Genomic DNA, 25055 nt, shown 5'->3' on the forward strand with positions numbered 1-25055 from the left:
CGCAAGACGGAGGGGATACATGTATGATTATGGCTGATCTGCGTTGTTGTATGGCAGAAACCAACACAACATTGTAAAGCGATTTTCCTCCACTTAAAAACATTTTTTAAAAAATGAAATTAAAAAAAAAAAAGAATTTCAGATATTTGTCGGCCATCGTGGGGGAGGGAGGCTTCCTTCGCATCTCAACCGAGGCGTACCCCACCCCACACTCGACCGCCCCTCACCCTCCACATGATGAGCCACCCTCGCTGGGTGAAGCCGCTGACTCCAGTCTCCCCTCCTGCCCTCCACGGCTCTCCCCCGCCTCAGGGGTCAGGGCTCCCAGCAGACACCTGCATAACTTGCCCGTCATCCTGAAAGGGGGCAGGTGGCCAGCAGACTTTGAATTTGAGAAAAGAAATGTTGGGACACATTAAGCCAAGAGCTCTAATTGGCCCTGAATCAGACCCTGATAGTTTATTCTTTTAGCTGGAAATGTTAGTTTCTCAGCCTGGCCTTTTCAATGAAAAGAGTTCTCCCTAAACCTAATGTCAGGAGACAAATCTCGTCCTTTCAGGCCACCCAAGTCGTTTCTAACACAGAAAAGCATCCCTTTCTGCTTTTCTTCTTTGATTAAAAAAAAAAAAAAGGCCGGGAGGTGGGAAGAAGAGCGCTTAGCAGAAGAGTGGGGAGAGAGAGAGAGAGAGACAGAGAGCAAAGTGGGGAAACACCAACAGTCCCCGGCCCTCGAATACTTACCACTTGTTTCTGTTTGAGGGGCTTGACACAGAAAGTGCCATCTGAGTGCTGGAGGGAAAACACGAAAACACGACAGTTATGACGAAGAAGAAGGGAGACCAGCTGTTCTCCTGTTACTTCTCTCAATTAGGCATATTCTTGGATCCCCCCAGCCCCACCCCCCGGAGAGTGGAATGACAGACTCCTCATTCTAGAAGGGTCCTCAAGCATGTAGTCTAGCCCTTCCGATTTAAGAAGACAAAACGAGGCCTAAGGAGTCGAGGGGCATTAGCAAGCTGGTGGCTGAGCTGGAACTTGGCCCTCTGTGGCCCTGGGTGTGCAAGGGGGTGCTTCCCCCGGCTTCTGGCAGCCTCCCAGCCAGACCCGCTCTGCCGAGCCCAGGCAGCCAGAGAAAGGGCCTCCACGTGTCCTCGGAGGAGAGACAGAGCAGTGTGTACCAAAGCAAGGCCCATAACGTCACCCACTGACCTTTTCAAAAGTGCCCAGCAGGACGTGGCAATGGCCAAAATACTCTGAAAGAAAGAAAGGCACACGGATGGGGAAGAAGACAGGTAATGATACAGCCTGACCCCACCCACCTTCCCCGAGCCCCTGTGACCCTTTGGCTTCACAGCAAGGGGCAGGTTAAGTCACCCAGTAGGACTGTCAGTGCCTGAGGAAGCTGGGAGCAGGAGGGTGCCGGGATGTGGAAACTGACGCCCACGGAGGAGCCTTGTGGATCTGAGGCCGCAGTTGCTGCCAGCCTGCCTGCCGCAAACGGGCCCACGTGCAGCCCAGAAGACGGGAAGCACCCGTACCATCGCCTTCATCCACCACGGCATGGACCACCAACGGGTAAACCTCTCTGTCTAGGTCGAAGCCAAGCTGAAGGGAAAGAAAAGAAAAAGCGAGGGAGGAGGGGGCCTTACATCCAAAGGGCACAGTTATCCACCAGAAAGGGAGGCCTTAACTTCATCGTAGCTCCTCACCCGTCAACCTGGTGACTACCTGGAGTTTAGTCTCTAAGTCGTGTCCCACTCTTGCAACAGCATGGGCGTTAGCCCACCAGGCTCCTCTGTGCCTGGGATTTTCCAGGCACACATCCTGGAGTGGGTTGCCATTCCCAACTACCTAAGTCCATTGAGTTGAAGGCTACCAGTCTGTCTGTAAGAAACCTCATAGATGTAAAGGTTGCTAACCTGTAGGTCTTTCCTTTGGGCACGGCTTTCTCAAAATATCCTAGGTTAATGGGGCTGCTCTGGGATAGAAAAATTAGATGTGTCCTTCCCAGGGCACGAAGGCATTAGAAGGCTGAAGGGGAGCATGCCTTTGAGCACCGGGGCCGGTCCTGTGCTGCCGGTCGGGGTCCCGAGGAGCTCCCGCGCCCTGCGGGTCTGTGCGTGGAACCTGCCCTGCGCTTTCTCCCGGCGGCCGCCGGCTGCTCACCTCCTCTTCCGCCCACTCGGAGGGGTCCACGGTGTGCGAGGGCAGGCAGAACTGCTGGCATACCCCGCGCTTGTAGTGCACCGTCTCCGACTGCAGGCTGTTGTCTTTGGGGATGTAGCTGTTGGTCAAAGTGGGAAGCAAAGCACAAGTTACCGTCTGGCCCAGAGGATCTGATGGTTTCCTCTGTTCCGTGTCTGCTGTCAATTATCAACAGCCTCTCAGTATAGAGTGGAACAGAAAAAAAAAAGATCTCCTTATAATTTCTTTTCTTTGCCCTTGCTTGGTGATGTTATTGAAGTTATCTATTTAGGGACTTCCCTGTGAGGGCTTCCCAGGTGGCGCTAGTGGTAAAGAATCTGCCTGCCAATGCAGGTGACGCAAGAGACTTGGGTTTGATCCCAGGGTTTGATCTCCAGGTTAGGAAGATCCCCTGGAGGAGGAAATGGCAACCCACTCCAGCATTCTTGCCTGGAGAATCCCGTGGATAGAGGAGCCTGGCGGGCTACAGTCCGTGGGGCCACAAAGAGTTGGACATGACTGAGTGACTGAGCGTTGGTGGTTCAGTGATTAAGAATCCACCTTCCAATGCAGGGGATGCAGGTTTGATCCCTGGTCAGGGAACAAAGATCCCACCTGCTTTGGGAAAACTAATCCTCCTGCTGCAATGAAAAGATCCTGTATGCTGCAGAAAAGATCCTGCCACAGCTAAGACCTAACACAGCCAAAAATAAATAAGTAAATAAGTAATTTTTAAAAGGTATCTATTCAACCCACATATCCACAGAAATGTAGCTTAAAAGATTTTTAAAATATTTATTTATTTGGCTGTGCTATGTCTTAGTTGGGGTATGCGAGATCTAGATTCCCTGCCCAGGGATCGAACCCCGGGCCCCCTGCATTGAGAATGTGGAGTCTTAGCCACTAGACCAGGAAGTCAACCCAGCCTAATTGATTTCTAACAGCATCGTGATGACCTGAAGGAATATGCTGGTACTTGTCACTGTACCAAGACAGCATAGTTTGAAGAGAAAAAGTGAACAAGTAAGACTGTGTGAGTAAGAAAATCCAAATTCAGGAACAGTTCTCACCTGCGTGTAGAAAAAGAATGTTTTCCTCCGCAAGGGAGCGCATCAGGCATGGACCCTGGCCTGTGTGGGAAGGACGTGGCTCCCCGGCCCCTCATTCTTACCTGGCGATGCCATTCTGGAACTCTTCGGTGGCCTGATAATAGATGGTGATGGCCACCCGAGCATCCGTGTCGAAGGTGAACTCCACGTTGTAGTGGACTTTGGCTCTGCCCACCTCTTCCCCGGGGGTCTTCACTTCCTCAGCACATCTAGAAAACCACAAAGACTTGGCATTCGGGGGTAGCCTGTTAACATGTTTATGGTGATCTTTTTTCTTTTCCTTTTCTTTTGGTGGGATCCTAGCTCCCTGATCAGAGATTGAACCCACGGCCCCTGCAGTGGAAGCAAGGAGTCCTAACCACTGAACCGCCAGGGAATTCCCTTCTTTTTCTATTTTATACAACTTTATTTATTTGTTTATTTTAATGGCTGTGCTGGATCTAGTTGCAGCATGCAGACTCTGAGTTTCGGCATATGGGATCTAGTTCCCTGAGCAGGGATGGAACTCGGGCCCCCTGCGTTGGATACCTGAGTTGTACCCACTGGAGCACCAGGGAAGTCCCTTCTCTTCTTTTTTTTAACTGAATCTACTGTGGGCTACCCTGCATGATCACACACTTAGGCCTCTACCCTCATTTTGAATGACGGCAGAGCACCCTGTTGGTCCTCTGGGGGGGATTTAGGCAACTTCTGATACTTCATGGTGCTGCCGTTAAGCGCCTTGTGCGTTTGCCAGACTTTTTAAAAAAATAGCTTTTACTTTAATCAAAGTTACTCATGCCATTGTTCAAATAGTTTCCACAAGGCTTGTGACAAAAACGCAGCGGGTCTCTTTCTGCCCGTTTTCCGCTTCTTCAGAGAAAACCGCCTTTCCCTCCGCAGCTGACTGTTTTTGGCATTTACCTGCATGTTTTGAAATAACAGGCTCAGGTTACTTTTTCAGCATTAGGCGTTGTCTATTGACTTTCTACTATGGGAACAAGGCTTTCTTTTTTAAAGTTCTTTAAAAGTTATCATTTATTGATGTCGGTGCTGCGTGCGGGTCCTTCCAGTTGCGGTGGCTGCTCTTGCTGCAGAGCCCAGGCTCTAGAGCGTGGACTCCGTACTTGCGGCGCACGGGCTTCGCTGCCCTGTGGCAGGCGGGATCTTTCTGGACCAGGGACTGAACCTGTGTCCCCTGCGCTGGCAGGCAGATTCTTAACACTGAGCCACCAGGGAAGTCCCAAGACGTTCTTTCCCTTCCTTCCCTCTGCTCCACACAGGGGTGCTCCCCAACAAAGTGCATCATGATTTTGTTAGCTCAGTACATCTTCCTCTATACAAATGTGAGTCTATCAACATTACTCACAGCTCAGCCACAGAGTAATCTCTAATCATTTTCCTTTTCCTGCATAAGCTTTTATTAGAGTTTGTGCTCTTTTTTTTTTCTTCCCCAGCTGCTTAGTTCTCTATGCATTAACTACTAATTCGAACCCAAACTCTTGGTGGACAGACTTGCTATCTGGAGGGCAGCATCGGTTTAAAAATCATACTATCTCCGGGACTTCCCTGGTGGTACAGCAGTAAGACTCTGAGCTTCCACTGCAGGGGGTGTAAGTTCAATTCCTGGTTGGGGAACTAAGATCCCACAAGCCACATAGTGCAGCCAAACACACACACACACACACACTATCTCAGAGATAGCACAAAGAAGGCAGATGCTGATGATAACTAACGATGACAATGGTGATTAAACAGCAAACCCAGGGTGCCAGAGGAAAGGCACACGAGATTAAGAACAAACCAAAAAGTAAATATAAGCAGGAAAATAAGGACTTCCTGTGCCAAGTTCAAATATCCCATTTTCACACAGGTTTGTCCAGGTATCTGCAAAATTCACTTTCTCCCCCAACAACTCTTTTGTTTTGGACAGTTCATCAGGTTGGGATAACCACGATGGCTTTCAGAAAAGAGAAGGCTCCTCACCAACACTGACTGTCTCAGAAAGTTCTGAACAATCCAGGCGCATCTCATGCAAGCAGCCCACGGCCTGGAGGCCGGGCTCTGGGTCTGGCAGAAACAGTTCTGTGGGTCCCCTGGGGAGTCGGCTGCCCCTGCCTGAAGAAGGGCCCCTGGAACCTGGCCCCAGCTGGGAACCTGAACTTACTTGACGAGTCTTAGTGTGTCCTTTCGGATGTTGATCAGGCTCCTCAGAGTCTTCACTGGTTCTTGGGGAGGAGGGGCTGCATAAGGAAACTGTGTCAGAGACAAAGTGGGAGAAGACAGTGTGTTTAGAAAGACGGATCACCATAGTAAGTGAACCTGCTCAAGGTCACAGCTGCTGGGAGGGCAGGGTGGGAGCCTTCTGTCGTCCAGAATGCTACATTTATCTGCCTTTCCCATTAGATGAAGCTTATGTGAGTCAGCATTCAAAATGTGGACAACTAATAAAAGCTCCTGCTGCAGTTCCAAATACCATGCGACACACGGTGGCCGAGTTAATCACAAAAGGCTTTTCCGCCTGACCTTACACCATGCGGAGCCGGACCTGCAAGGTCCTTCGGCGAAGCTGCATGGTGTCTGAAGAATTTAGGAACTGCAAACACAAAAGAACCCCAATGTGTGTACACTGAAGGCCCGCAAACAGTGAAAAACAAATTTCCTCCGCAGCTGATCATATAAAGCAGAGGGTTTTTAGAAAATAAACAAACAAACAAAAAAAACCATGAGCCAGGAGCTCTTCTAGAGTTATCAAAGGTTTTCAATTGTCCATCGTTTACCTTACACTTTCACTCTCTCTCCCCGTTTAGACATCTGGGTTTGGAGTTGTGAGGTGATAACAATGAGGAAATAAGAAAGGGGAACACACTAAAACATTTAATTGGGAATTGCTTGGAGAAGATGAATCAGGGTGATCTACAATGCTCCTGGTATTCTTATAATGTCACTTGGGCAGTAAACATTTTTTACATACAGTTTCCCGAAAACCTACTAGTGTTTGAAGCTTTGCAAAAACGTGGCCCTCCTAGCTCTGAAGAGTCTGGTCCCTTCTGCTGCTTTCAGAAAACTGAACATCCACACGAAACTCTATGCTTTCATGGATTTTTGCTGACTATAACTGTTTTACTTGGGAAATATAATTGAGTCTATGGTATTATACATCTGACTTTGTATATTCAGTGTGATCGCTGATACTTCATGTGTATGAATGTGACCCTTAAGAGAATACATTGAGGGACTTCCCTGGTGGTCTGGGCCTCCCTGGTGGCTCAGATGGTAAAGAATCTGCCTACAATCCAGGAGACCCAGGTTCGATCCCTGGGTCGGGAAGATCCCCTGGAGAAGGGAATGGCTACCCACTCCAGTATTCTTGCCTGAAGAATCCCATGGACAGAGGAGCCTGGCGGGCCCCAGTCCATGGGGTTGCAAAGAGTTGGACATGACTGAGCAACTAACACTTTCTGGTGGTCTACTGGCTAAGACTCCACGCTCCCACTGCAGTTCGATCCCTGGTCACGGAACTAGATCCCACATGCCGCAACTAAAGATCCAGCATGCCACAATGAAGACGGGGCCTACTTTAATCAATTCCACATTATTCAATGTTTCCAGTTGGGGTTTTACTTTTTTTTCCCTTAAATGTCACGGTGAATGCCTTGTCCCTACATTTCTGCGTGCCTGCTTGATTATTTCCTTAGGACAAATTCCTAGAAGTGGAATTACTGGATCAAAGAGTAAGCATATTTTTAAGACTCTTAAAACTATGTTGCCAAATTGTTCTCCAGAAAGCTAATTTCAACATTGCTCTCCTGCATGCAGCGTATCAGGAGGCATTTATATAGGAAAGCTGAAATCCTGGTTCAGACCCCATCTGTGGCCCATTTCTCCACCCCACCCCCGACCATTTTGCTGGGCTGTCACACTAAAGGAATTTAAAACAATTCTTAAATAAGCTTAAGCAAAAAGTAATTAGGCAGGAAATCCCGACACAAATGCTTGTCTATTCTAAAGCCAAAATAAATGACTTTGGGATTAAAATTTTTTTCTGGAGTAGCAAAGTTAATCATATTTATTTGCACGGGTATTTGAGAGTTATCCATAACTTCTACCTGAATTAAAAAAAAAAAAATTAGAGGTTCTCCCTTCATTCTTTGCCCCTTCTCCACATCCTCCCCCCAAAGAAGAAAAACAAAAGGAAAGGGTGGGGGGAAAGCTAGTGTTCCTCATCTCCCACTTAGAATATAACATCTGATGATAACTGGCAATGGAATGCAAATTATTCAGCGCTCAAGGAAAGACATCCCGGGATCAACTGTTTATATAGACAAAACTATCCTTTGTAGTGGGCTTCCCTGGTAGCTCAGTGGTAAAGAACCTGCTTGCCGATGCAGGAGACTCAGGTTCAATCCCTGAGTCGGGAAGATTCCCTAGAGAAGGGAATGGCTATCCACTCCAACATTCTTGCCTAAAGAATCCCATGGACAGAGGAGCCTGGCAGGCTACAGCCCATGGGGTCGCAAGGAGCTGGACATGACTGAGTGACTAAGCATATAGCCTTTATAGTATAATTAAATCCATGCTTACATTTTAGCTCTTTACCTCTCTCCCCCACCACAAAAGAAAACCATTGAAAATCTCTTTAGGAGAAACTAACCCGGTTTGTAGGCTCCTACCTACCAAAGCTTCTGCCTTAGCAGCCTTTCATTAACCCAATCAGAGTCTTATCCGCAACCCTCAGTGCTGGGTGTAAAGAGAGACTTCAAGTGGAAAAGACAACGTCCTGCTCTTTCAGGAAGCAGCATATAAGGAAGATCATATTGCTACACAAAAAAACGGAACATTAAGCAGAGAAAAGCCAAACAAAAGGGCAACTATAAGGAAGTTACTGTTTCTGGCTGAGGTACTCTGGAAGGCTTCACGGAGGAGGTTGTATAGCACTCAGCCACAGAAACTCTTTCAATGAGTTCCCAGGGGTTGCTGAAGAAGACTTTGTGAGCACAAAGCTCATTGGCCTTTTATCCTGGTGTTCAGTTTCCTTGTACATTTTTCTTACACCAGCCAGGCGCCACCTGGTGACCGAATGTGGAATTGCCAGTTTACAGAGATCTGATATGGATATGAACATGTGTGTACATGTTCATGGAGAAGGCAATGGCACCCCACTCCAGTACTCTTGCCTGGAAAATCCCATGGACGGAGGAGCCTGGTAGGCTGCAGACCATGGGGTCGCGGAGAGTCGGACAAGACTGAGCGACTTCCCTTTCACTTTTCCCTTTCATGCATCGGAGAAGGAAATGGCAACCCACTCCCGTGTTCTTGCCTGGAGAATCCCAGGGACGGGGGAGCCTGGTGGGCCGCCGTCTATGGGGTCGCACAGAGTCGGACACGACTGAAGCGACTTAGCAGCAGCAGCAGCAGCAGTACATGTTCATCCCTGAATATTCACTGGAAGGACTGATGCTGAAGCTGAGGCTCCAATACTGTGGCCACCTGATGCCAAGAGCTGACTCTTTGGAAAAGACCCTGATGCTGGGAAAGACAGGGAAGGAGAAGAAGGGGGTGACAGGGAATGAGATGGTTGGATGGCATCACTGACTCAATAGACATGAATTTGAGCAACCTCAGGGAGACAGTGAAGGACACAGAAGCCTGGTGTGCTGCAGTTCATGGGGTCACAGAGAGTCAGACACGACTAAGCAACTGAACAACAACACCACAACACATATGTATATATTTATACACACATATGTGTATGTGTATATCAGCCATGTATCCTAAATTTTCTAGCCATCCTAATTTCAAATATTTTGTTAAACTACCCCCTACTTTTGCACATTTTTGTTGTAAAAAAATATGGTCCCAGTGCATATGAGATTACAGAACATCTTACTTCAGTTGTAAATTATTGGGTGATTCCCAGTAGTCTGTAAAAGGGACTATAATCCAGTCATAAAAATGAATAATTAATTTAAATAAAAAGGGTTTTCAAAGGTACACAATTTGCTGACATTTGCCATTAACTTTGGGCCTGACCACACACCCACAGAGCAGCCTGGATATGGCCTGCAGGAGCTCACTCAATGGCTCCTGGGTCCTTTAGACTTGCCCCCATCACTTTTAAAAAACTGCCTATTAATTTATTTTTGGCTGTGCTGGGTCTTCGTTGCAGCCCCTAGGAGTTTTGGCGCATGGGCTTAGTTGCCCTGTGGCATGTGGGATCTTAGTTCCCAGACCAGGGATCGAACCCGAATCCCCTCCACTGGCAAGTGGATTCTTAACCACAGGACCACCATGGGGGTACCCGCCCCAATCACTTGTTGAAGCACTTGCTTACTTTCTGGCACAGAAAGACACTCCAGGTTCACCTTCTGCTTTTCTGTCCCCTTCCTCGAACCCCATGTCTCCAAGGAGCCCTGGTTCCTTTCTAGAGAAGTCTATCTCAGACCATCATGCATTCACTAATCTTTTATTGATGGAACACCTGCTCTATCTCCAGTTTTCACTCTTACAAACAATCACACAATACACATTCCCTGAAAAGAAACTTAATAGGAAAAAAGGGAGAGGGACATAAAAGAAAAACAAATGAATACAACCTAATGCAGTTTTTTATTTACGAAGCAAAAAGCCCCGAATGCCAAAAATCTGCTTCTGAAGAGAAAGGAAATTATTTTTAGACAAACTATGATGAAAATAGAAAAGTACTGATTTTATACATAGCAGACATGTAACACTTGTGTCAGAGAAACAAATAATAGTTAATATGGAAATCAACATCTGGGGTCATATGAATAGCTCATTTACAGCACTCTTTTACATAAGTGCTTGCTTTTATAGATTTTAGGGCTTTTCTATTTAAATTTCAGTTCCTTTTTATTTGATGTTTGGTTATTTTCTCAGCCTTCTCTACTTCCCCTCTTCTCAGTTACACAGTGTGTCTAAAACTTTACCAGTGGATATTTTTAGACTGGTGATATTTCAGAACATTTTCTTAAGATCCGTGTTGGGGAGAACAGTTTACTCTGGTTGAAAGCTGTGAAATGAATACAAATTTCCCTATTTAACCAGCTGTAGCCCTGGGACAGGCTGTATTGTGCCTGCTGTCCACCAAAACGTCAATGAGCTATATTTACAGCAGTAAAACCCCTTTACATTAATTTTCCATCCAATCCTCATGAGGAATCAATCACTTGTGTAGAAAGGCTGGTAACCACAAAGCTGACAAGATGTGAAAAGACATCCTTTCCACTCAAATTGAAGATGTGAGGGAGACACCGAGAGGGGGTCACAAGGTCACATCTTTGACCTTGACTCAAAGATGCTCTGTGTTCAGGTCTGGTTACCAAAGGAATCCCTCCAAGAGGGCAGTCTATTTATAATCTGTTAACTCTTCCGCCAGGCCCCCTGGCAAGGGGCACACAGGACCAATGTCCTGGCTACATGATATCGCCTCTCAGGTTGACCTTTCCAAAATACTTAAGCCCTACTATGGGTATGCCCAATAACCCAGTTCTCTCTTGACAGGTGATGACAGAGCATGAAAGATCCACTGCAGAGAAAAGCACCCATCACAAAATCGCCCAGGTCTCCATTAACAACCATCACAGACCCATTTTCTCCCTCTATTATGATCTGGGTCTTGACTCACATTGCTCAGGAGTACTCAGACCAGGCAATGGGTTCTGTGCACTCTGACATCAAGTGCATCAAATATGTGGTTTTGATCACAAGTGAAACCTACTTGACTTCCGGTTCCTGACTTTTAGATACAGAGGGTTCTGCCTAACACCAGCTAATTTTAAGGAGCATTAAAAGGGGAAAAAAAGGGCTTTTAGTAAAGCAGACACCGTCATCTTTTCCCTCCAGTTAAGTTGGTAAATAATGACTAATCATCAGAGAAATGACTCCCTTCAGACCATCATTCTATTCTAGATGCCTGACTTTCAGATTTCACCTGGTCAGGAGACTGGTAACTTAGTCTACAAATAAGAATTCACTTTTAAGTAAGAGATTTCAAGATGCCTAATCCTGTATGTAAAAAATGTGCCCAGAAGGATAAGCACCAGCATCAGCCAAAATAGACATTTTAAAATACACATCATGTTTTTTTCCCAAAGAAGCATATGAATTTTTTTTTTACATGAATGTTCTAATGCCACCAAGCGTTAGTTTTCCAGTCTTTTTTTTTTTTTTTCTAACACAGAGGCATTTTCAAAAGGCCAATTATTAAGAAGGCCAAGTGGACTAAAGTCTTCCCCAGTCTATATTTCAAAACTAAAAACTGGGTCTTCCCTGGGGGTCCAGTGGCTAAGACTCCGCACTCCCAATGCAGGGGGCCTGGGTTCAATCCCTAGTCAGGGAACTACATCCCACATGCTGCAATGAAGACAGAAGATCCCGCATGCTACAACTAAGACCTGGTACAGACAAGTAAATAAATATTTAAAAACCTAAACTCAAAACTAAGTTGATGTTCAAGTTGAAAAACTCCAAGCTGCCCACCTGTGCCCCTCCTGAAGTATACTGACTGTAAACTACCTATATAAGATTCAAGATCAATTACAAGAGTTTCAAGTCTCCATCTCTCAAATTGCTAGAAGGGAAATATGCTCTGAGGTCTGCTATTGTGTACGGCCACACCACCCTGAATGCACTTGATCACATCTGAAGTCTGCTGTGTTAGAAATCTCAGCTTTTCAGGGACTTCCCTGGTGGTCCAGCAGTTAAGACTTGGCCTTCCAATGCAGGAGGTGGGGGTCTGATCCCTTGTCAGGAAGCTAAGATCCCACATGCCTCGTGGCCAAAAAACCAAAACATGAAACAGAAGCAATATTGCAACCAATTCAAAAGACTTTAAAAAGAATGGTCCACATTTTTAAAAATCTTGGAAAAAAAAAAAAAAGGAATCTCAGCTTCAGAAAAAGAATAATAGTATGAAATATAGAAACAGTTAAGTTTATACAGATTTCTAAGCCAATTCCCTGGTAGCTCAGTCGGTAAAGATTCTGCTTGTAATGCAGGAGTCCAGGTTCGATCCCTGGGTTGGGACGATCCTCTGGAGAAGGAAATGGCAACCCACTCCGGTGTTCTTGCCTGGAGAATCCCATGGACAGAGGAGCCTGGTGGGCTGCAGTCCATGGGGTTGCAATAGTCAGACTTAGTGACTAAATCACCACCAAGCCAATCAAATACAGAATTCTAAGCCCAGGTGAGGTCTGTTATCTTGGCTAAGCTACATATTTGCAGATACAGCCTCAGGCTTAGGAAGAAGGCCATTAGTGACTCAAAAACTCTAATAAGATTTTATTTTGTTTAGTCAATCATGAGATATGGAAATCCCATATAATTAGAACAAAATAGCATAAAATAAAAGCCTATAGCATATGTCTGATAGTTTTCATTTCTAAATTGTTAATATTAAGATCTGTAATTTGTAGCTAATTTAACAAGGCACCATCTGCTTCATTTTGTCTTGCTAAGCCTCCAAAAGTTTTGAGAGCTCTGATTATTCTTCAGTCACTCCTTAATAACAGTGATTAGCCAAGGCTATATAAACCAACTGAACTACTTTCTCTGGTTTACATATTAAATATATTATAGTGAGACCTGCTGCTGCTAAGTCACTTTAGTTGTGTCCGACTCTGTGCGACCCCATAGGAGGCAGCCCACCATGCTCCCCCGTCCCTGGGATTCTCCAGGCAAGAACACTGGAGTGGGTTGCCATTTCCTTCTCCAATGCATGAAAGTAAAAAGTGAAAGGGAAGTCTCTCAGTCGTGTCCGATTCTTAACGACCCCATGGACTGCAGCCTACCAGGCTCCTCCGTCCATGGGATTTTCCAGGCAAGAGTACTGGAGTGGGGTGCCATTGCCTTCTCTGATATTGAGGCCTAAGGTCACTTAAAGTCTGTCCATAATGAAATCTAGAGCTAGAAGTATAAATCTTATATCCTAGATGGTGAATCTCAGGACAAACTACAAATATTTATAATATATCAAGTCTAGAGTCCAGCCTCAAGGCTGATTCACGTCACAGGCTTCTCTCTCATCCTATGTTCCATCCTTAACCTTTCTTTGACCTCCTACCTGAGATCTCTGTGTCCCTCCATCTGTTACCTGTCACCTCTCATTCATCCTTGTAAATCTCCACTCCTCGAACCGCATCCTTCAGCCCTTCCAATTTTCCTTCCAATTTTCTCAGCAACCACTTCTCTCTGTCTCTTATGCTTTTTACTGATTTCCTGCATGCTATTAAGACCCTGGGCTTCTGATCATCTTTCTGGGCTTGTCAGAGGTGATTCCAGTTCATCAAGTAAAAGAAGGTGTCCTAGCATTAACCATAAGCTTTCTGAGACTAAAAATAGCCAAGTTCCATGTTTAAACATAGTGCAAGGCAAAAATGGTGCAACAGCTAATAATTTTCCAAGAAGTAATACACAGCCATAAATCTTAGCATGGTTAGTCTGGCTCCTAGGCTTATAATTCTCAGCCTAGTCAATTAATACAAAGATTCTTTAAGCACTAGTTAATAATCTGCCAAGAAAGCAGAGCCTGAGGATTAAGTGGGAAGTCAAAAGTTCAGCAAGAGGATTTAGTAACTAGCTTCTAAACAAATAAATTATGGAAAAGGAAAGACTTATAGTGGGTAAGCCTGACAGACACCCACCTTGACTAAGCGATCAAGGTTGCCATCACTTCGAGTAGCATGAACTACTGTGTGCCTCTGACCTGATGCAATGAGAAGGGCACTTAGATCTGTGGTGTTCTTCCTCCAAATCCGTAATTCTAATCTAATCACAAGAAAACCCAAACTGATGGGAGATCTACAAAATATCTAACTAGTGCATCTCAAAATTGTCACGGTCATGAAAAACAAGGAAAAACAGAAACATTGGATGAGATAAAGGAGACATAACAACCAAAGGTAATCTGGAACTACAAAAAAGACATTAATGGAAACACTGGTGTACTCCTAATAAAATCTGTAGCTTTGAAAAATAGTAATGTTCCTATGCTAATTTTTAGTTTGGATAAATGCTTCATGGTTGTATAAGACGTTAACATCAGAGAAAGCTGGGTGAAGGGTATACCAGAATTTCCCACTACCTTTGCAGTTCTTCTGTTAAGGATAAAATTATTATTGTTATTATTTGGGCTGTGCAGAGGGGCATGTGGGATCTTAGTCCCCCGACCAGGGTTGAACCTATATCTTCTACAGTGGAAGTGCAAAGTCTTAACCACTGGACTGCCAGAGAAGTCCTTTTCCTTTTGGTATAAAATTATTAAAAAAAAAAAAAAAGGAAGGGAGGAAATTAAGCAAGAGAAAGGACGAGAAGGAATGGAAAGCAGAGGATCTCAAAACGGAAGGTGGACCTGTCTTGGATCTTGTACTAGCGGCTGTGCAACTTTACACAAACCGCTGTACCCTAAGTCTCCACTTGCTCATCAGTAAAATATGCCTGATAATAGCTGCCTTATAATTTGAGAGAGTAAAGGTTACATTAATCAAGGTCCAGTCAGGAAAACAAACCACCCCAGGTATTTTAACAGAGAATTTAATAGAAGGAACTGGTTAAACGGGCACTGGAGAACCCAAACACAAAAAAGGGGACACTGAGCTGATACAGTCACCTCGGGGAGTCCCCAGTGCTGAGGGGACCAGGGGGAGAGGTTGGGGCTATCAGATCTTAGAGGCTCCCAGAAGCTGGCACCTCTGGGTACCACCCTTCCTCCTCCTCCAGGCCTGCAGACTCTCTTGGCAGAGCCTGGAAGTGGAGAGACCTGGGAGAAGACTTCCCCAACATTACCCCTGCTCACCTTAGAGGGTGATTTGGGGCTGGGAGAAAACAGCTGGACTGTTAACGGTGAAATAACTGTAGACTGTCAATGGCACGCACTTACTACTATCATCATTTCTATTAAGTGCCTGGGCTAACTGTTTTTGGGGCTGTACCTCGTGGCTGTGGGATCTCAGTTCCTCACCAGGGGAGGAACCCCCTGCTCCCTGTGGTAGAAGCTCAGAGTCTTAACCACTGGACCGACAGGGAAGTCATCTCTCTCTCGTTCTTTAAGAAACCATTTAACAGTCTGGGTTAGCAGAGGACATGCACCTTTGGTATTAAAAGCATTTACATTTTTAATAAATGGAAACTATGGAACTACATTCTATTCTATAATTATAGCAACCTTTACCGCAAAGCCCACTTTGTCAGACCTGTCTTCTAAAGATAAAGCACACGTCTGATTCATTTCTGTAATAATCAGAGCTACTATTTTAGTTGAGTGAAATAAGTGTGCCATTCAGGGATGCTATCCACATATAACCACATTATTTGACTCAGAAGTCTTTGACTTTTATAGACTTTTGTGAAAAAAAAAAAAAAAAAAAAAAAAAAAAAACCAAAAAAAAACCACACCACACTTTTCTTACAATGTAAGGTCATTTTGGATCTCTTTAAAAGCTGAAAAAAATTAACCAAATTTTTCTTTGAAATGCAACACAGATACCTGTAGTTTCCCGTAAGCCGGGGTGGACCCTGACAACAGGAAGCAAGAGGTGAGAGTGTGTACTTGGTTTCAGTATGTTTCAAAGAAATTTCGAGGAAATTCCTACAACACAGAAGCTTTAGTTTCACTGTTGAAAACCGCAGCAGTTCTCTGTGCCCTGGTTTGTTAAGAGACACAGCCTTAAACAACAAACCCAAAGCTCCAGCGTTTAGCAGCACTTTCCAAGTCAGCAAAACTTATGTCACAAAGTAAAGTTTCTTAGAACTTCTGGAAGCTCAGTCTACACTTCATTTATCACTTCCCCTTTTGTGTGTATGCGTCTGAGCTTCCTGCAAGATGATAAACTCGAGGGCAAAGTCTATGCTAGAGACATCGTTGTATCACCCAGAGTGACCAGACCAGCACACATAAATGATTACAACGGGTATCTGTAAAATGAAGACACGAATAAAGTCTTCAGAGAAGCACAGTGTGTGCCCATGGTGAGCACCTGGAGTTTGAATATTTGCCCTAAAAAGAGGTTGGCACAATTAATACTCACAAAATACTTAAAAAACAGACTGCGTGTTTTTTATTTTATTTACTCTTAATTGAAGTATAGTCGATTTGCAATGTTGTGCCAATCTGCTGTATAGCAGAGTGATTCCGTTTTACCCATATACATACTTTTTTTTTTTAATTGGAGGCTAATTACTTTACAATATTGTGGTGGTTTTTGCCATACATTCACATGAATCAGCCATGGGTGTACATGTGTTCCCCATCCTGAAACCCCCTCCCACCACATTCTTTTTCTGTTCTTTTCTTTTTCTTTTTGGCAGCACTGCTTGGCTTGAAGGATCTCAGTTCCTGGAGCAGAGATTGAACCCAGTGCAGAGCAGTAAAAGCACCAAGCCCTAACCACCAGGCGATGAGGGAATTCCTTGCCACGTGCTTTTTGTGTTTTGGTTTTGCCGGCACCACGCAGCATGTGGAATCTTAGTTTCCCAACCAAGGATCAAACCCACGTCCCCTGCATTCAAAGTACGGAATCTTACCCATTAGATTGCCAGGGAAGTTCCTGCCATGTGCTTTTTAATACAGGCTTTATGGAACAATATTTTTTAAGTTCAACCAGGAGCTAAGATCCTCTGGTCCTGCCAGTGAGCTAGCTGTGTGCAAGCATGAAAGAATACAAGTGAAACAATTTGATAAGACACCAGGAGGGAAGATCCAAGTTCTTGCTTCTATTCTCGGGTGAGTAATTTAACATCTGTGGCATCAGTTTCCTTATCTGTAAAATGGGATTTACAGCCCTTATCGATCAGGTGGGGTAAGTAGTAAGAAGATAATGAAAGTCACTCAGTGGTGCCTGACTATCTGCAACCCCATGGACTATACAGTCCATGGAATTCTCTAGGCCAGAATACTGGATTAAGAGCAAATAGAAAATGTTCTAAAAATCACACCGTGCTATGAAAATATAGGTTATCACTGTGGTGCTGGAGAAGACTCTTGCGAGTCCCTTGGACTGCAAGGAGATCCAACCAGTCCATCCTAAAGGAGATCAGTCCTGGGCGTTCATTGGAAGGACTGATGCTGAAGCTGAAACTCCAATACTTTGGCCACCTCATGCGAAGAGTTGACTCATTGGAAAAGACCCTGATGCTGGGAGGGATTGGGGGCAGGAGGAGAAGGGGACAACAACAGAGGATGAGATGGCTAGATGGCATCACCAACTTGATGCACATGAGTTTGGGTGAACTCTGGGAGTTGGTGATGGACAGGGCGGCCTGGCATGCTGCGATTCATGGGATCACAAAGCGTCGGACACGACTGAGCGACTGAATTGAACTGAACTGAAGTGATCATTAGTGATGATTATTTGTGACAATATTATTTTCTTTAAAAAAAATTCTACCTGTAATGCCATTTTGAACTCTTGGAAAAAAGAATACACAAATTATCAGCAGTTAGATAAGTATCTCTTATCCATGAATCCCAAAACACTTGGAGTAAATACAGTTAAGGACACATCTCACTTTTACCTGGGAGAATGACTGCATATCTTTCACATAGGCTATTGGAACTGAACCTCCTGGGAACAGCACCCAGCCTCCCCGCGTAGGCATAAAAATTCTTACCACAGTGACTGGAAGGCTCTCTGATATCCTCAGTTTATGATTAGAAGGACATGAGAGACACGGTCTAAGGTAAAATGAGAGCGGAGCTAACTTGCCTCTTGTCTGCTGTGACCCTAGTGGTCCAGCGCACAAGCGTGATCTCTGCACTCAATTCAAAGCAACCATGAACCAGTGAAGAACACAAAGCTCAGGTCTGAGACAATCTGCTTGCATTCTGCAGGGAGACTCAGGCACCCGCTGGTGGGGAGCTGGGACCGACCCCTCTGGCTGAGGGCTGCTGATGGAGCAGCGGAGCTGACCTGTCCCTGCTCCCACCAGCGCATGCACGCGGTGTCTCGGGGACTCCTTGTTATACATCCACACACAGGGGCTCCCCGGACCACGTGGAGACCAGGCTGCAGAGGGCGCTGGCATGTCTGTGAACTCCTCCTCCTTTTTAAGACATTCCTGCTTTTTCTTAAAGTCAGGTTTCTCAGAGAATACATCAGAGGATCTGACAGTCTCGGGGACCCGGGGACATGGGGTACGGCTGAGGCGAGGGAGCTCTGTGAAAACTGACAGCTAAATAAAAGGGCTTCGAAAGGAAGCTTGCTGAGACCAGTCAGCCCCTTCCTCGAGGATCTCCCAGAAACCGGCCACCAGGCTCGCTCCCCTCTCCACCCCTGTGGCCCTCAGGCTGGACGTAAGTGGATTCTTTACTGCAGAAACTGGATACGGTCACCTGATTTGCAGCGCCATGAGAAACGGGTGGACAGCCTGTTCCACAGTCGGTGTTGGGTCAATTTAAACAAAAAAAAAAAAAAGGAAAAGAAGCTTGGCCCTGGGACTTCCCTGGTGGTCCAGTGGCTGACTCTGAGCTCCCAAGCTCCCAGTGCAGGGGGCCCGGGTTTGATCCCTGGCACCCCACTCCAGTACTCTTGCCTGGAAAATCCCATGGATGGAGGAGCCTGGTGGGCTACAGTCCATGGGGTCGCTAAGAGTCGGACACTACTGAGCGACTTCCCTTTCACTTTTCACTTTCATGCATTGGAGAAGGAAATGGCAACCCACTCCAGTGTTCTTGCCTGGAGAATCCCAGGAACGGGGGAGCCTGGTGGGCTGCCGTCTATGGGGTCGCACAGAGTCGGACACGACTGAAGCAACGTAGCAGCAGCAGCAGGTAACTATGCTGCAACTAAGATCCTGCTTGCCACAACTAAGACCAGAGTAGCCAAATACATAAGTACCAAAAAAAACCCCAAAAAAGAACCTTGGCCCCTACTTCACAGCACACCCCCAGGTCAATTCCAGGTGGATGACAAGCCTAAATGTGAAAGGTCAAACAAAGTTGTTAGAGGAAAACCAAAACATCTTCATGATTTTGGTATTTGAAACATTCCTTAAATAGGATACAAAAAAGTTCTACCATATAAGAAAAAAGTGGATAAACTGGACTACATTAACCTTTAGAACTTCTGCTCAACTAAAAATACCATGAAAAGAATGAAAAAGGCATTGAACTTCAAAGCTGCTAAGAGACTAGGTCTTAAACACTTTCTCACCACAGAAAAGAAATAAGAACGGCATGCCCTCAGGTGGGTATTAGCAGCCGCGTTTGGTGGTAATCATATTGCAATATAAAAATGTGTCAAGTCAACAGGTTGTTCACCTCACACTAACACAATAGTTACCTGTCAATTATGTCTCAATAAAATGTATTTGTTTATTTTATTTTTGGCTGCATGGCTTGTGGGATCTTGGTTCCCTGACCAGGGATTGAATCTGGGCCACAGCAGTGAAAGCACCGAATCCTAACCACCAGGCTACCAGGAAACTCTCATAAATAATTTTTTTAAAAGAGACAGTGAAAAGCAAGCAGAGACTAGGAGAAGATATTTGCAATGTATTTATCTGAGCAAAGACTCATGCCGCCCTGTTATTTCCTTCCTAAGGAAGAAAAAGCAGCTGCGCTAAGAAAAAAGGTTTGAACTGACACTTTTCCAAGGATGGATCCAAATGGCCACTAAACACATGTAAAGGTGCTCAGGCTCACTGGGACTTCCCTGGTGGTTCAGCGGTTAAGACTTCACCTCCCAATGATGGGGCTATGGGCTGGATCCCTGGTCAGGGGACTAAGGTCCCACATGCTTCATGGCCAAAAAAATAAAAATAGAGCAGAAGCAATATTGTAACAAATTCAAGAAAAGACTTTAAAAATGGTTCACTTCAAAAAAAAAAAAAACTAAGGAAAAAAAAAAAAGTACTCAACCTCTTGTGTCATCCAGAAAATGGAAATCAATTGTGCATTCCCACCAGAATAGCTAAGATGAAAAAGATGGAAAATAATGAGGTGCCAGGGACCCCAAACACTCCTAGTAGGAGTAAAATTGGCAGAGTTGCTTTGGAAAACTGTCTGGCAGAGTCTTCTACAGCATACTGGGTGCCCCAGCAATGCCAAGCATGAGCATACACCTAACAAACATGCATGCATATGTTGAACGAAGGCTTCCCTGGTGGCTCAGATGGTAAAGAATCTGCCTGCAATGCTGGAGACCTGAGTTCAATCCCTGGGTTGGGCAGATCGCCTGGAGAAGGGAATGGCCACCTACTCTAGTATTCTTGCCTGGAGAATCCCAGTGACAGAGGAGCCTGGCGGGCTACAGTCCATGGGGCTGCAAAAGAGTCGTGTGACTAAGCAAGTAACACTTTCACTTTCATGCTGAACAAAATTCATACAATAGAAGGTTCACAGCAGCAGGGCAGGGGGTACAAAAGGCCAGCCCCCTGTCCTCGAGATGGGGGGATTCTGTGGTGCAAGCTGCACTCCAGAGCTTTTCCGAGGGACCAGGCTGGAGCTAGACTCTGCCAAGACCACACTGTTGCTGATTATGCTCCCCTGCACCATCTGGCTTCCGTTTTACCTCTTCTCCAAAGAGCATTCCTTCAATAAACAGTTTTCATAAAGATCTCCAATGCAGGTTTGCTTCCAGAGAGTCTGCCTTAGAACAGGTGGCATCAGACGTTGCCTATGGAAGTGGACTCGGCAGGTGGGATTCTGGAGGTGGTGGGTCGTTCACCTGCCAGATGGTGACGTGGACCCATCAGTGGGGTGAAGGTCCCTGGGGTCCTATGACCTGTGGCGGGGGTGGGGGGCGCACACTGACCAGTTTCATGTCTCTGGTACTGGAGATGCAGAAGAAACAGCCACAAGAAGCACCGTGGGACTGGGTGGCTGATATTAAAAATCATCTGTCCAATGAAAATGGAAAAAGACAATCTCAGATATGACGACGTGAAGCCAAGTATGACAGACGGCCTAAAAGCACTCACCCCCCGCAGGCACAGCACCTGATATTAAGGAGTGGCAGAACCAAGAAGAAGGACTTCCCTGGCGGTCCAGTGACTAAAAGAGTCTGCCTGCCAATGCAGGGGACACGGGTTCGATCCCTGGTCCAGGAAGTTGCCCTGGAGCACTAAGCCGGTGCTCCACAACCACTGAGCCTGCGCGCCCTAAAGCCTAAGCTCCACAAGAGAAGCCACTGCAATGAGAAGGCCAAGCACTGCAACTAGAGAGTGACCCCCACTCCCTGCAACTAGAGAAAGCCTGCAAGGCAACATAGACCCAGCACAGCAAAAAAAAACTAAGAAGGGTGAACTCAGTCCAGGCAAGGCTGTTACATCAAAGTCAAGGCCCTGATGGAAAGGCGTGAACTCTAAGGCTTGAGATGGGGATGTGTGTCGTGCTCGGTCACTCAATCGTGTCTGACTCTTTGCGACCCCATGGACTGTAGCCTGCCAGGTTCCTCTGTCCATGGAATTTTCCAGGCAAGAATACTGGGGTGGGTTACCATTTCCTTCTCCTTGCATCCCTTGCATTGGCAGGCAGGTTGTTTTACCACTGAGTCACCTGGGAAGCCTCAGGATGGGGGTGTCTGTGTCTATTTACTTGAGAACCTCAAACCCCAGATTACCTGGGCCCACAAAGCGGCTGACTCCCTCTCCTTGGAAAACAGAGGAATCCCCCTTGCTTGAAGACCACAGCGGCAGTCTCAAATAAGACAAGCCTCTTACAAGACACTGCCTGCCCTACTCAGGACCGCCCCCACCTCCCTCCTGGCCACTAGACCATAATGAGGGTGAAATCTCAGCATCACCCAATGGGGTTGCTGGGATCATCATTCCAAACACCCCAGGGGATCGGGCTAACGTGCACAGAGGCAGGAGCTGAAAGGATGCGTGGGTCCTGCGGTATCAGTCAGGGGTGCGGAATATAAAGCAGGATGGGGAAGAGCCGCTGAGGACATCCTCCCAGGAACACCCTGGCAAACGTCAGGGTCTCATGTGCTGGGGCGGGGGCCTTCTTAGGAGCCTGGAAGAGCAACAGTGAAGTGAAAGTGAAGGTCACTCAGTCGTGTCTGACTCTTTGCGACCCCATGGACTACAGCCTGCCAGGCTCCTCTGTCCATGGAATCCTCCAGGCCAAAATACTGGAGTGGGTAGCTGTTCCCTTCTCCAGAGGATCTTCCCAACCCAGGGATTGAACCCAGGTCTCCTGCACTGCAGGCAGATCGTTTTCCCTCTGAGCCACCAGGGAACCCCAGAAGAGCAATGGACCACACTAAATGATTCCAGAACTGGCACAGCACTCTTTGGAAAAACAGACCTTGAGGTCACTGGGACCTCAGAGTGAACCCAACGGTGTGGCTCAGGGCCCCCCGCCACCCTCCTGCCCTGTCACACCAGTGGAACCCTTTCCCATCCCACAACCTGTCACCTACAGAAACTCAGCTCCATAAAACAGAGGTCTCAGGGTGGAAAACCAGCACAGAAGTCACTTTAAAAATCCCTTCTTAGTGCCAAGTACTGTAGCAAACGCTTGGACTCAACCAACTAGCTTTCAAAGCTGTCTTTTTATTTTCCAAAGGTGGAGTTAACATTACACATACCGTTAAGTCTCTTTATTTTAGGCTTTTATTTACCTAAAACATAATCTATCCTACACTGCATGTAAAAGGAACCAGCATGGGACCTAGAGGAGCTGGCGTACTAGAAAGGGTCTGCCACATACAGCAGGAAAAGCCATGAGCCGGCTGTGTCCTTTGAGAGGGCCGGGCACACAGTCTGAGTACCAAAGCCTAGAGACTACACTGATTCTGCCTCACAGATCAGGCCCTCTTCTTCTTCTTCTTCTTTAGATTTATTTTAGTTTGGGCTGTGCTGGCTCTTCCTTGCTGCTTGGGCTTTTTCTCTAGTTGCGGTGAGTGGGGGCTACTCTCTAGTCGTGATGCACGGGCTTCTCATTGTGATAGCTTCTCTTGTAGTGGAGCGCGGGCTCTAGGCTGCAAGGGCTTTAGTAACTGCCACACGAGGGCTCAGTGGTTGAGGCTCTCCGGCTCCAGAACACAAGCTCAGTAGTTGGGGCACAGGAGCTGACTTGCTCCACGGCATGTGGGATCTTCCCAGACCAGGGATCAAATCTGTATCTCCTGCATTGGCAGGCAGATTGGTTACACTGAGCCACCAGGGAAGCCCCTTCTTTTTTTTTTTTATTTACTTATTTATTTATTTGGCTGCACCAGGTCTTAGTTGCAGCGTGCGAACTCTGAGTTGTGGCATGCAGGATCTAGTTCCCTGATCAGGGAGCCAGCTCAGGCCCCTCTGCACCAGGAGTGCGGAGTTGTAGCCACTGGCCCACCAGGGAAGTCCCTAAACACTGTTCCTGTTCCTTGTTCATCTCCAGCAATGTTTCTTCTCTAGGGAATTTTCTGTTTTCCTTTTTCTCGTAATTTCAGGTTACCTTGCCACTCCTTTCTACACCTCTAATTCCATAAGACTATACCTTGAACCCGACATACCAGACAGATAGAATCACAGTCTCTGTCTTGAATCTTTCAGCGATGCACTAGATCCAATATAAGCAAAGTCCTAGTTCACTAACCTCAGCCAGTGAAGCACCTTTATGTGAAGAAAGGAGCAAACTCAGTGAGTGGTTTTCGCATTAAAAAGAGAAGACATCTAGACAGTAGTTTCCAACTAACTTCCCCAAGATACTTATTAACTACCACGGGAAAGATGGTAATGCTTCTGTGGAGAAATCCACAGTGAATTATATCTCGATAAAGCTGTGACCAGGGTCCCGCACAGGGTGGACTGCGAAGGTGCTGGCAATGCTTCATTTCTTGATCTGGGTGGTGAATCCAAGGGTGTTTGTTTATAGTTTCTTTAACAGTAGATATGTGGTTTATATACTTCCATACAAATATTTCACAACTCCCAATACAAAAGTTAAAATTAAAAAAAAAAAAAGAAAGTAAATTAAAAGCAGATGGCTTTTGTTTCCAGAAAAGAAAGCTTAAAAAAAAAAAAAAGGAGCAGGTGGCAGAACAGTCATTGTCAGCTGACCTGACATCTTTGGGACACTCCTCCTCATCACTGGGACCTCACAGTGAACCTGACGGTGTGTTCAGGGCCCCCCGCCACTCTCCTGCCCTGTCGCACCAGTGGAATGCTTTCCCATCCCACGACCCGTCACCTACAGAAACTCAGCTCCATAAAACAGAGGTCTCAGGGTGGAAAACCAGCACAGAAGTCACATTAAAAATCCCTTCTTCGTGCCAAGTACTATAGCAAACGCTTGGACTCAACCGATTAGCTTTCAAAGCTGTCTTTTTTATGTTATAATTTATTTTCCAAAGGTGGAGCTAACATGACACACACTCTTATTTTTTATGCTTTTATTTACCTAAAACATAAATCTGTCCTACACTGCACGTAAAAGTAACCAGCATGGGACTTCCCTGGGGGTCCAGTGGTTAAGAATTCACCTTTCAAAGCAGGGGGCACAGGTTTGATCCCTGAGTAGGGAACTAAAGCCCCACATGCAGTGGAGCAGCTAAGCCCACAGGCCACAGCTGCTGAGCCCCAGTGCCACAGCTAGGGTCTGTGCACAGCAATGCAAGCTCCTGTGTGATGTAACGAAGACCCCATGTGTCTCAACTGAGACCCAATACCATCAAATAAATAAATACATTTTAAAACAAAAGTACCAGTTTTTTAATGTTATCTCTGGAATCAAGAGACAGTTGAAGCTAACTCTTGAATAAAATCTACAATTTGGTTATAGTCCTTCAGTATTTGGAAATACGATAGGATGGCATCTGCACACTGCAAAAGTCT

General features: G+C 46.0%; 1 protein-coding gene across 4 annotated transcripts in view; it reads right to left on the bottom strand.

The window, feature by feature from the left end:
• RNF157 (ring finger protein 157) overlaps positions 1-25055 on the bottom strand; it is a 74787-nt gene that overhangs the window by 21616 nt on the left and 28116 nt on the right. For all 4 annotated transcript variants that reach the window (XM_006045295.4, XM_006045296.4, XM_044938597.2 and 1 more), the window contains 6 exons: positions 5440-5528; positions 3356-3502; positions 2167-2284; positions 1539-1605; positions 1210-1253; positions 742-789 (listed from right to left, as the gene is read on the bottom strand). In XM_006045295.4, the coding sequence (XP_006045357.2) occupies positions 742-789; positions 1210-1253; positions 1539-1605; positions 2167-2284; positions 3356-3502; positions 5440-5528 (513 nt within the window). The remainder of the gene's footprint in view (positions 1-741; positions 790-1209; positions 1254-1538; positions 1606-2166; positions 2285-3355; positions 3503-5439; positions 5529-25055) is intronic.

This window comes from Bubalus bubalis, chromosome 3, assembly GCF_019923935.1.
Source record: "Bubalus bubalis isolate 160015118507 breed Murrah chromosome 3, NDDB_SH_1, whole genome shotgun sequence".
NCBI classification, from domain to species: domain Eukaryota; kingdom Metazoa; phylum Chordata; class Mammalia; order Artiodactyla; family Bovidae; genus Bubalus; species Bubalus bubalis.